The 13,442-nt window shown below is 40.6% G+C and overlaps 1 protein-coding gene across 1 annotated transcript in view; it reads left to right on the top strand.

Moving 5' to 3' along the window:
- Window positions 1-13,442, top strand: part of CPED1 (cadherin like and PC-esterase domain containing 1) — a 225,480-nt gene that overhangs the window by 108,192 nt on the left and 103,846 nt on the right. Inside the window, exons 11-16 of the mRNA XM_045001870.1 lie at window positions 1,478-1,582; window positions 4,232-4,401; window positions 8,381-8,440; window positions 9,648-9,715; window positions 10,094-10,138; window positions 12,656-12,842. Coding sequence (XP_044857805.1) covers window positions 1,478-1,582; window positions 4,232-4,401; window positions 8,381-8,440; window positions 9,648-9,715; window positions 10,094-10,138; window positions 12,656-12,842 — 635 coding nt within the window. The remainder of the gene's footprint in view (window positions 1-1,477; window positions 1,583-4,231; window positions 4,402-8,380; window positions 8,441-9,647; window positions 9,716-10,093; window positions 10,139-12,655; window positions 12,843-13,442) is intronic.

Raw genomic sequence — 13,442 nt, 5'->3', positions numbered from 1 at the left:
ATTCATGGTTGGCTGCATGCTCAGCTTCTGTTGACTGTAGCTTTTTAAACCTACAAAAGCATACCATCTTCTCTACACTGGTCATTACCCCATCATTGCAGTCATCTTGTTCTCAACTGGTGCAAGACTGCAACTTGCTGGGATTGTCTAAGTATCTCATTATTTGTGACAAAATCAAACCTAACCAACAGATGTTAAGAACACGTTATAAGTTTTGATGGTGAAAACTCTTCTTTCCTCTCCTCCGTTGTTTTTAATGGCCATGTTTCTGCTCCATATAAAAAAAATTGTCATCGCTTTTACATTGGACATTCTTGTCTTAGTTGTCACACAGACATCCAATCAACTAAAGATAGGCCTTTAGAAATGATGAAATGCCATTGATGCAAGATTGATCGGACATGTGACATTGGATATAGAACCTTCTGCTGTCAATCAACTACCCAGATAAATTAAACTATTCAGCCATTCAGTGTCAGTGCCATCTACATGCAGTGTCAGCAGGTCATTTGTTTTCATCTTATAAGAGGCATACATAGCTCTGGTTTTATCACCATTGATCTTAAGTCCCATAGATCCTTCAGCTTTTCAGAGCTCTTCCAGCATCAGTTGTAGTTGGTCAGTAGTCTCTCCTAGTAAGGCAATATCATCTGCATAATCGAGAGCCTCTAAAGCCCAATCTTTAAATTTCACACCTTCTACTTTGGCCTCAATCAATTTGTCATCAGATCATCTATTAGAACATTAAATAACATAAGTGAGAGAATTCATCCCTGGCCCGCTCCTGACTTAACTGGAAACCAGTCTGTAATACGGCCATTGACCCTCACACAGATAAATGTGCAGTGGTACAGTTCTTCCACTTGCCACACTATGTCCTCAGGCACACCCTGCTGGTGTAGCAGTATCCACAGTGCTGATGGATGCACTGAGTCAAAAGTCTATATACGTGTTGTTAACTTCCTTTTGTTGTTCTAGTCATTTTTCAGTAACATGCGGGGCATGTGTAGCATGGATTGTAGATTGATCTGTACAGAAACCATAGTAACTGTCCCTCATTTTTGGGTTAAAACAGTATTTCAATCAATTCAGTAGTATGGTCGTAAACACTTTCCTTGGGATTGACAGCAGTGTTATTCTCCTATGATTTGAGCAAGCTGATAGCTCTTTCATCCCCAGGGTGTGTCTACACTGCAATTGGACGTGTGATTGCAGCTCATATAGGCATACCCATGCTAGCTTTAATCTAGCTAGAGCATCTAAAAATAGTAGCGAAGATGTGGTGGCAATGATCCTGGCGGGGACTTGTACATCCTACACTGAAGCTTCTGTCACTGCATCTTCACTGTTATTTTTAGCTGCACTAGCTAGATCAAAGCTAGCTTGGGTATGCCTATACGAGCTGCAATTGCACATCCAATTGCAATGTAGACGTATACCTAGTATGCACCAGCTACTGCTGTCCTTTCTTTTGCAGGATGAAAACTACCAGAAGGAATATGAACAATGTCTGTCTTTAGAAGAAATAAATTCAATGATTCATTTTATAAAAGAGCTGAAGAGTATGGGACAATTTGAGCTGGTAAAGTAAACATTATTATTATGTATTTTTTGGTATTGTGCAATTTCCTTTGATGTGATATCATTGGGAGGATATAGTAGTTCAACTGTAAGTTATTTAAGAAGAAAGTGTTTCTACTTTTTAAATCTTTGAAAACATTATGGATTTTTTTCTTATTTCTTATTGAAATAAATGTTAGAGTGGTCAGAATCCAGGTACTTTTCTTTAAGACATCATAAAATCGTGATTGATTTAATAACAATACGACAGAACAGAATTGTAGTACATCACAAGTTTTTAATTTTTCAGAAGGATGCTATCAGGTGCCTAAAGTAAATGTGTAACTGCAATATCGCGGCCTATGCTTTAGATATGATGTGATGGTGTGATGGAGAGGGGGGCAGCAAACAGTGAGAGAGGATGGAATGGGAAAGGATGAAGTTTACAGCAATAACATCATGTGGATACTCAGTTTGGTCTTGCATATGTCTTGTATTCTGCCAGTTCTTCCTATAATAAAAACAAGGAGGATAGCAGGATAAGAGAGAATATCAGACTCATTTCTTGTGGAGCTCAGAGAAAAGGCGAGTGTTCTGAGGTATACAAATGAGAGAGGGAAAGGGCTTGATGAATCAAGTAGGTAGGAAATGTGTAGGGCATGATAGAAGGCTTGAAGACACTTAAGAGAAAAATGAACAAATGTGGCCCCGAGGCTGGCATTAGTAGTGAAATAGGCAAGAGGTGATGTGTTAAAAGATAGCTATGGGCGGTAGAGTTATGTAGGACCTCAAAGGTGAGGACAGGAAGTTTTAATTTAATGCAATGGAGAAGAGGGGAGGGGGTCAGTGGAGAGATTTAAAGAGAGGGTAACATGGTCAGAATGATATAGTCAGAAAATCATTTTGGAGGCCATATTCCATATGGAGAGGTGGGGACAATGTGGGTGTTGGGAAGGCTGGAGAGGAGGTGGTTGAAGGATGAAATGAGGAAAACCTGGGAAGAAATGTCAAAGAGGCAGAATGAGGCATAAGATGAGGGACTGGAAGGAGGGAGATAGATTAGGAGTCATTAGCATAGCCATCATAGCTGCAACTGTATGAGCAGATAATGTACTTAATGTGTAATGGGGAAAAAAGGAGAGTACCATAGAGAGATCCTTAGGGAATCCCCCCAAACAGGGTGTGGAGGGGAGGAAAGATTCTGAAGGACCAATCAGATGGGTAGGAGGAGTTCCAAGAGCAAATAGTACCAAGAAAGCCGATGAGGGATAGGGAGTCAAGGAATAGAGAGTGATCAACAGTTTTAAAGGCAGTGGGGAGAGCCAGAAGAATGAGCATGGAGTACATTTGCTGAGATTTGTTAGGAAGAGATGAATGGAAATGTTTGTTGAGTATGTATTTGGTGGGATGGAGAGGGGGGTCTAGAATAGAGTTAGAGAAGGGGAATTTGATTTTAGAGGTAAAGAGAGAGGGAGCTGGAGTGGTAGTTCGCAAAAGTAATAGTGCCAAAGGTCAGTTTTTGAGAATTGAGGAACCAGACCATTCTGGTACTTAGAACGAAAGGAGCCAGATGACAGTGAGATGTTAAGGGTGAGATGGAGGAAGGAATGACACTGGTGCAGAGGTGGGGCAGGTGGAGGGATCAGAGAAAGTACAAGACCCATTAGTGACAGAAGAAAAAGGGTGCTGGGGATGAAAAGGAGGAGAGGGAGAGTAGGGAAGGCGTAGGGAGGTCATGACAGATGTTGTCGGTTTTCTTCTTGAAGTTAGTGAGATCCTGTGCAGATTGGGTGGAGGATGTAGGAGAGGGGAAGGCTTTAGGAAGGAGTCAGTGGCCATTAATAAATGTTTGGGGTTTATAGGCATGGGACTCAATAAGGGAGAGGCAGAGCTGCTGGGCAAGGAAGGTGGCAGAACAGAAGAGGACAAATCTGTGTGTAGGAAGTCTGCATGGTGTCTGGATCTCCTCCAGAGAGGCAGGATGAGCAACAAGGCTGGGGATTAGTGGGCAAATTATATGGGGGGAAAGAGGGACAAAGGAGTCAAGGATAGAGAGAGTGGTGTGAATGGACTTAACAACTGATCAATGGAGGCAAAGGAAACGCAACAGGTATTGGGACACAGAGCATGAGAAGTCACAGGCATTAAGTGATTGAAGGTCCTGGAAGGTCATGGGACAGACAAAGGTGAGTGATGGTACAGGAAATGAGTTGGTAGCCACAAAGAGGAAATTCAGTAATGAAATATGAGAAAGGGAGCTGTGCTTAGAGATGGCAAAGTCTGTGGCATGGCCTTTTGGTGCTGGGAAGAGTTCATCTCCGTTTGAGAGTCAAATAAGCAGGTGAGAACAAGGACACAGAAGACTGAGGGATAAGGCTTCTGTTTCGGAACCAGTAAGCATGGTTTTGCAAGGCATGATAATCAGTATAACTTTGGAAATTTATCTTAATATGAATGCTAGGATGGTCTATTAAACACATGTAATCTGTTCCTAATTTTTCTTAGCTTCCTTGTTATGTTTTTCATATATAGTATGCATCTCGCCTATTGTAATGGTTTGCAAGACCAGACCTCAATATGTGATTTAGTCAAAGAGATATAAAGGGAAAATCTACGAGAAAGTGTTTTTGCCTTTATTAATCTGATCCATATCAACTTTCTCTCTTTGCAGCTTTTCCCATCTTCTGTACCCAAGATTCAAACTTTGCTGCATGATGTTTATCACATGGTAGACCCGATGGGAAAGCTTGGGTCAGTCCGGACAGTACACTGGTTTCTTTCCAATTTACTTGAGCAGTTCCAGTTCATGAATAAAGAGGCACGTCCAAATCTCTCAGGATGGTAAGATGGCTAATACATAATATTTCTAGGAACAGATCCTCAGCTGGTGGAAACCAGTGTCGTTCCACTGACTTTAGGGGAGCTTTTGACTTAAGACGGGCTATGCCAATTAACACCAGCCCACGCACTTGCTCAGCGTGTCTTATTGTGGTGTGTTGGGAGGTATTCCATTGTTAAGGTTGAACTAAATTTCCAGATAAATCCAGTTTTGGCCCCTTTTCTCCCCCTTCTAACACACAGGATTATTGGTGGCAAAATTAATGGGGTGTGGGGGGGCGTAGAATTCTTCTAGCAGATTTGAAGTGAATATTCTGAATTACTATACCCTGAAAATAGGGATGTTTACTAGAATACAAAAGGTCTCTCTCTCCTTGCCTCCAGTTTTGAAGCCAAAACAAGAAGAAGGCAGGAGATAAAAACTTGGGCCAAGATTTTCAGAGGTGACCAGTGATTTTTGGTAGTCACAGATTGTAGATGCCCCACTTGAGACACCTTCCTCTGAAAATCTAATTCTAAATGCAACTCTAACTTTTAAAGTTATTAAGATTTCAAATAATAATATCAGAATGGCATGTCGACTGCAGTGGGCTTAAATTATGATCATGACTGCTGTAGTATTAAGCTTTCACTTGAAAGAAAGAAAGAAAGAAAGAAAGAAAGAAAGAAAGAAAGAAAGAAAGAAAGAAAGAAAGATAAATCTTCAGCCTTTCCCGTGTGGAAACAGACTTTAAAATGTAAGCCAATTGTTTGTCAGTGGAAAAAGGGACATTTTTTTCAACCAAAACTGAAAAAGTTACTTCTACCCAAGGTTTTGTGAATTATGATTTATTGAAAAAAACCAGAGGTGTTCATCACAGTTAGAAAATTCATCAAAGGTTTGGGGGTTTTTTAGGGCTGTGAAGTGATTAAAAAAATTAATCATGATTAATCGTGAGATAAAAAATTAATTGTGATTAATCACAGTTTTAATCACACTGTGAAACAATATTAAAATACCATTTATTTAAATGTTTTGGGGATTTTCTATATTTTCAAATATAGGGTCAGGGCTGGGGGCACTGAGCTTCAGCCCCCCTCGGGGCTCCAGCAACTCTCAGGGTTTGGGGCGTGAGGCTCTCGCTCTCCCTTCCACCTCAGGGAAGCTGTGGGCTGGGGCTTCTTCAGCCCCCCCACCTCCACCATTGCCTCCTGCCCGCCCACAGGTATGCAATTAATGCATAAAAAATTAACATATTAATTTTGCTTTCAGTTAATTGCAGGTGTTAACCTGACAGACCTAGTGGTTTTTTTTTTTACTAGATCATTGCTAGCTACAATATTCTTGTATGGATTCCCATTACCTTCCTTAGTTGATGGTGTGTAGTTTCCATTTTAACATCATCTTAAAGTTTTTTTGGCTGGAAAGAACAAAAATAATGGTATTGTAATTTTGGTACTCTATATATTTCTTCTAAAGTTGAAGAAATTCATGTTTATTTTCCATACTCATTTTCTTCTTGCTAATGACATTGAATGCAAGTGTACAACTCACCTACTGGTAATGGAGGTGACGTGCATGTATTGTATCCATTGTGAAATAGTGAGAGGTCCAGTTTCTGTTTATTTCATCCAACAAATTCTTAGTGTAATTGTGCAAACAAAAATAGTAAAATAGGGATAGCTCAGGGGTTTGAGCATTGGCCTGCTAAACTCAGGATTGTGAGTTCAATCCTTGAGGGGGCCACTTAGGGTGCTGGGGCAAAAATTGGTCTTGCTAGCGAAGGCAGGGGGCTGGACTTGATGACCTTTCAAGGTCCCTTCCAGTTCTAGGAGATTGGTATATCTCCTATTATTATCTTCTTCCTACTTGGGGAATTTTGTCTGCAGAGGCATCATAGGATAGTCACTGAACAAGGAGGTTACTGTAGGGATTCCTAAATTCTAGTTCTGACTCTGCCACTGATTCATTCAAGTCATCCATGACTTGCTTTCTGTAAGTCAATTATCTTCTGGGTCTCAAATTGCCCCTCTGTAGAGTGGGGATTAATACTTCCCTACCACATGGGGTAATTAATGTTTTCATGGTGCTTTGACAAAGGACAGTGCTATATAAGTGCTAAGGATTATTATTATTATTGCTAGCTAATTCATGAACTGCAATTCAAAGATGCAGCTGCTTACATTCAGAAATAATCTCTTGCCAGTTAGCCAAAATATTTAGCCTTGCATACCAAGGCATACCAACCTTTACCACTTTCAGTTCTAATCTAGGCTTTACTACGCACTTGCACTGAGCGAGGCCCCTAACTTCTTTTTTTCTTGAAGTTGGACATTTACGTAGGTGTGTATATATGTGCATGTGCCATTACCTGCTATTATGTGGCACAGGTCAGCCTTCCTGTTCATATATTTGTACCCTCTAATGGCTAATCTAATTGAGCTGTTCCTGTAGTTTACAGAATAGAGGTTTGTGTTTTGGAAGTGGTATGTAGGGCTGGCAGGAAAAGATTTCTATTTCACAACAAAAATTGAAGTTTCAACATTTGGTTCCATTCTGAGGTGGAACAAACCCAACTTCTTTAATTTTTTTCATCACAAATGGGGGGGGGAGGCAGCTATCCCCAGAATAGCCAATAGCCCACTTGTAGGTCACTCAGTTGGGATGTGGGACACCCAGGCTCAAGTCCCTGCTTTCCCTGATTTGGAGCACGGACTTGAATCTGGTTCTTTCACATCCTAGCTGAGCATCCTGTCTACTCAATGAATTATAAAGTCATTTGCTGACTCTCTCAATCTCACCTGCAAGAAGTGTTTCACTTCGTATAAATAAATATTGATTGGGCAAGCAAGGGAGAAGGAGAGTGACTCTAGTCCATGGCTTCAAGCATTCACCCTGGGATCAGGGAGACCTAGGTTTGAGTCCCTGTGCCAGAATCAATCAGGTGCAGGACCCATCTCTTGGTTTTGACAGACTTTTGTGGGAGAGACTTCTCAGATCCAGGATGGAATTTCTGATCAAAACAGAGAGAGGCATGCGCCGATAGCCAGGTGGTTAGAGCAGTCACCTGGGGTATGGGAGATCCAAGTTCACATCCTTGCTCCAAATCAGGCATAGACTTGAACTTGGATCTCCCAGGAGGTACCCTCATGAGTGTCTCTTTCTCTTACCAGAAATTCCATCCTCAACCTGAGAAACCTTCCCAGTGAATATTTAATTGAAGCCAATATGTTTCCATGAAATTTTTCAGTTGTGACAAACTGGCATTTTCTCATGAAAAAATGTTGCCATGAGCAACCATGGACTCTGTCCCTTATTGTTGCACTTACTCAATTGTCCTACACCTGTGTGGTCTGTGGGTATGTCTATGCAGCAAAAAAAAAAGTGTGTTCTTAACTAGTATTAAAATAGCAGTGAAGACATGGCAACTTGGCCTTTAACTTGGGTTAGCAGCTAGTTCAACCCCAGGCTCCCCTACATGTTCACTAATCCAAGTAGGAACACACTTCTTTTCCGGCAGTGTAGAGATACCTACTATGTAAATGTCTATGAATGCTTGCAAACGGAAAAGGCGTGGGTTAAGCTTCATCCCAAGACAGCCTGTTTAAGCATTTTGTTTAAACTTTAAGCTTTCCTGAGGTTCATAGCCTTGATGAGTTTTATTTATAGGGACTATTATCCTGGCTTTCAAAGATTTGGGCCAATTTTTTGATGGGCTCCTTAATTGTTCCCACTTATCGGCATATGCAAGATCTGTGGTTTCATGCACAAACCAGCAACTGCAAGACCAGCTACCCTTTATGGATGTGTAAATGGACAGTTAAGGAGGCTCACTGAAAAATTTCCTCTTGATTTAGATTTTGTATCTTACTGTTCATGAAACCAGAGAATGAAGATCCTACTCAAAGGCGTTTACTGGTCAGCATTACTCATCCACATACCATCTTTTGCAAATTTAACATCCCTAGTGAAGTTAGTGAATTCTCTGCACTTCTTCCACAGGAAAATCAAGAAGAGTTCCAGAAACTCATCTAGGACCATCATGAAATGGTCAAAGCCCAGGTGAGAATGAACGAATAGTGAACTTGTAATGCCTATCATTACATCTGTGAACACCATCTCTGAAGGAGCCTGTGAATGCGAACAGCTATAGGGCAGTTTCTGGGGAGCACAAGCCCAACACACATACACAGATCCGCTAAGTGCCGGCAGTAGGGAAATTAGTTGCCACATTTCCTATCTCAGTGGGATAATCCTGAATTCTTTGTGTTCTGATGTAAGACTGACAATGATTCATTTTAATGATCCTTTCTGCAAGTCTCATTAAAACATTTGTGGGGGTTGGCCACAAAGTAAGATTTCACCTTCTCCTCCTCCCCCCCCACACACATAGAAAGTGGATTTATGTCTTTTAAAATCATAAACTGATGAACAATAGGCTTCTGTGGCAATGCAATTCTTCAAGAGGACTTCAAAGGGAATGTTTTTTGTGGAAACATACTACTCCTGCAAGGAGCCCCTTTGGATCTCTCCATCAGTCATTTCTCAGTGTCAGTCTAATACAGTGTTTGCATAGGGAAGAGTCTATTGTAAATCTACCTTGCCAGCCTCCAGTCATGTCCAAAAATGGATTTGACTCATTGTAAGAGGAAATCTGCTGAATTAACAAATTAAGAGTCGCTGACATATTCCTGAGTAGTTGCAGATAGTTAGTCTTCATTTGGTAAAATAAGAATGTGTATGAATTCTAGCTTTAGGCATATAATTTGGTTTTGGATTTGCAAGTACATAGTCTAATATTACTTCTGTCTACTTCATTCCAATGTATAAATCCATACTAACCTAAATTCAGTCATGTGCCAATTACTCAAGTCTTCACTTGTCTTAAAGAAATAGTTTTTGTACAAATTGTAACCTGAACTGCATATTAAAAATGGGTAAAAAAGTAATGTACAAGCAATCTGAAAGCTTTTGTTCTTGGATACCCTTCCCCTCTCAGTTCTCCCTCCCTATTAAGCTGCTTTCTTGAGATTAATTTCTGCTTTTCTTGCTCTGGGCTACTGTTTACTATGGGCGTGAGTTTTCCATCATGATCATTTCAGGTAAGATTGCTGGTATTGGGAATGTGAGTGCGAAAGGTACATCTTTCTGTTCAGAAAACTACATTACCATGCCTCATGTCAAGGGAGAGAGGAATTTTTAAAAAGTATTTTCCATGGGTGCTGTTCCTCTCACTGATCTAGAAACATCTTTACTATTGCATTGATAGGAATTCTTTCCCAGAAAAAGAAGGTGTTAAACAAAGAACTCCTTTCAACGTAATGAAAAATCATAAAGGTAGGACATCAGACTGGTTTACTTATAACATACCACATGCTTTTCCTGTTTGTTCCAAAAATCTGGGAATGTCTGTGATTCAGATGAACTGATGTGTTTCTTACATTCGTGCTTTCCAGTTAGACGGTTGTGGCTCATTTACTAAACATAAAAGGCCGAATTCTATCTGCCTAACTCATGAAAGTTGTTCCATGGACTCCAGTGGGAGTAGAGCAGGCAGCATATGGCCCAAACTGAAATGAATACAAATGTCCCCTTTTATTTTTATAATTCAGTTATGTGTGGGGGAAGAGGGTTGTTTTCTTTGTGTTCTGCAAATAGGGATTGCATGCAATGTGTACAGCAGAACATAGTTAATTGTTTCTGTTTGTCCTTTAGAATTGCATTTTTCCAATGAGACTAGAGAAAAGCATTGCAGTCATGGTAAGTCAAGATCTATATCTTTGTACTGACAGAACATGTGAACTTTATGCAAAAGGTGGCACTGCTTTAACAAATTTTATATAGTGTGTATGCAACTTTCTTTAGGGAATGGAGTACCATTAGGCCCTTAATAATGAAACATGGTTTATTAAGTAGCCAGCATTTTTATGAATCCATCATTAATGAGTCAGCTATGCAAAGTAAACCTCAAGCACAAAGTTAGACATTGTTATGTTTATATTCTAATGTTAATATTCGAACGTTCATTGATCTTAAAGCCCTTATGGTTTTTCTTCTGGTTATACCACTGACTGTCATGTAGTTTCTCCTTTTTCATACAGTTGTTCTTATGAAATGGCCTTTTAAACTTTAAATTTTTGGGTGCTCAGCTATCATACAGGATATTGGTTCTTAACCCTTCCTGATCCAGTATTATCTGTTCAGGAATACAATATTTGTGGTTCTTTTGTAATGTAGAGTGAAATACTTAAATATAAAATTAGACACACACTCAATCATTTTTTTCTTTCAACCTGCATTTACACTTGCTTCATATCTCTCCTTCACCACCATTAGCCATCCAGAATTCCATTCAACTACAAATATATCATTGCACAGGCAGACCTCTTTATTGCTATATCCAGGTGAAATTATGTGAGACCCAGAACAGTGCACACATGGCTGCAAGGACATTTGGCTTATTCAGGGGTACAGTCAGTTGAGTATCAGGCAAAAACAAAAGAAAGCCTTAGGGTGTTGCAGAGCTGCTCAGGGGATGAAGAGATCATCTAAATGAGCTCCAGGCATCCCACACCTTAGAACATTACTACTACCTTTAAAGTGTCCAGCGCTCTTTTCCCCTCTGCCTAACTGAGGCTATATTGTCTCTGTGAGTTATTTTGGGAGAGGAAGACAAATTGCTGCTTAGGGGTGAAGAATTTTCAACCCAATGGGCCTCATCTCCTCTCTGCTCCTCTCTAAGCTTGGAGTTCAGCCAGGGAGATGTCAGTTTCAGGCCAAGAACGTTCCTAACCTGGCTGACTGACATCATGATTTCACCCCCTCATAAGATTTTTCGTTGAAAGGTACCCCTCCCTCCAGCTGCTTTAATTCTTAAGGCTATTAGTGATTTCTCAGGGAATAAGCATACATCCTGAAAGGATCTGTGCTTTCGGGGCCGCTCCAGGCACCAGCCCAGCAAGCAGCTGCTTGGGGCGGCCAACAGTGAGGGGCGGCACGTCTGGGTCTTGGGCGGCAATGCGGCAGCGGGTCCCTCACTCCCTCTCAGAGTGAAGGACCTGCTGCCGATTTGCCGCTGAAGACTGAAGCAGCGGCGGTAGAGCTGCAGATCACAATGGCTGCTTTTTTTTCTTTTTCTTTTTGCTGCTTGGGGCGGCAAAAACCCTGGAGCCAGCCCTGTGTGCTTTACACAGGCTACATAGCATCTTGGGGAACTCAGGAGTGCTTCTTATATCCTTTGAACACTTACTTTTCCTAAACCCTCTATGCTGTACATTTTGAATATGACCTGTTCTCTGGGGAATTTGGCCCAAATTCTGCTCTCAGTGTAACTTTGGAATAACAGCATTAACTCTATTTACAACAATGTATCTGAGGACTGAATTTGTCCCTCATGGACAGGGCCCACACAGGGCTCTATGAACTATTTAAGCCCCCTTAAACTGTATATTAAGCTTCCAGATCTGCTCAGCTATTTGAGGGAACGAGTTTACTGGCTGGAATGTTTGCAGAAGCAGCCAGTTATAATTGAATATTGGAGAATATTCAGAAAAAGCAGATTTTGAATTTGCAAACATGCCAGAAATCTGATTCTAACAGATCAGATTAAAATAGTTGCAAGAAACTTGTCACAGATGATCTACAGGCAAATAATAATTCACAGAAATCATTTGTCAGATAATGCAGAATAATGAGTATGTTTGAGAAAATCATGATATTTATGGATTGTCCACAAACAGAAAAGAGGTGCAATTTGTTGAATGAGGATTCTTTATAAATTATTGACCCTGCTGTACAAATGACCCCATGAATCCAAATGTCACCCACGTGATCAGTTCTTATGAGCAGTAAGGGTATTTCCAACAGATTGATTTTTTTCCTGGCATCTACACATATACATAAGCCCTGCACACAGGCTGGTACATACCTAAATTGGTTGTGAATTTCTGTCATTAAACTCATGTAAATTTCAATTAATCCATTGGAGACAGGATTTGCCGACCTTAATCCTTAAACTTTCAACGCCTTATTCAGGCTTCTAGTTTTGTGACTCCTACTAAAGTCATTGGGCAGAAAATGGTAAAAACCCTGCACAGGTCTGAAAATTTACCCCAAGTTCCAATACAAAATCCATTAATGCCTTGCAGCAACGGACTCAGCATAGCTATGAGTTAATAAATCTCACCATTGATCATTTAACAGCCTACCATCAGTTACTTGTTATTTTAAAATGTCCGTATGTTTCACTGTTTTTTCTTTGATGCCTTCTTGGAACAGATAAAGATACCCTATCTCATATCAGGCAGATCTTCACTAGCCCGCCTTTGGACCTGAATCCTAAATTTAATCCAAAGATCAAAGAATACTACACTGAAGTCCCATTTGATGTGGTGACAGTGAAGATTGAAGCAGAACCCTCTAACTGTCAGTGCCAGGTGCACCTTGATGAGAGGAAAGGACCAAGGTATGGGGAAAAAATGATCCTGTAAGCACAGAGCTGATTCTTAATATTGGAGAAATGGCAAGGATGGCAGCCACCTCTCCATTTCCAAGAGAACAGAGTACCTAGGAATTAAGATTACAAAAGGAGATTTTAACGTCCAGACATTTACTCCTTTAGATTTGTATTTATTTATCAATATATTAAAGATGTACGCATTACAATCACAGTCACTGTTAAACTCCAATTAACAAAACCCCAAACTGTTAGAATCTCCCGCCAGCTTCTACATAAAACTACTCACACCACCAATGGTCTGAGGGTAGACAGGGAGCATGGTTGTTGGTAAAATATTCAGGGTATATAAGCTAAACAGCACTGGGTCTCATCAGTAACTGAACAGAAGATTTTCAAGGTGAACCTAGGAGCTCCTGGAAGCGGCAGTGGTGATTCACTTGGTACAGCCCTTCTGTCTTAGTCATTACAGGGCCAGCATTCCACCATGGTGTAAGGAACCTGTTGGAGGTGCTGTCTTTGGTGGTGTATAAAACGGAGGACCTGACCAGTTGTGGTCATTGAGGGTCTTCTGGTCCTTTCTGCAAAACTGGGGGGGGTTTGTCCTGG

Source organism: Mauremys mutica, chromosome 1 (genome assembly GCF_020497125.1).
Source record: "Mauremys mutica isolate MM-2020 ecotype Southern chromosome 1, ASM2049712v1, whole genome shotgun sequence".
Lineage (NCBI taxonomy): Eukaryota > Metazoa > Chordata > Testudines > Geoemydidae > Mauremys > Mauremys mutica.
This window is presented reverse-complemented; position numbering and strand designations above follow the sequence as displayed.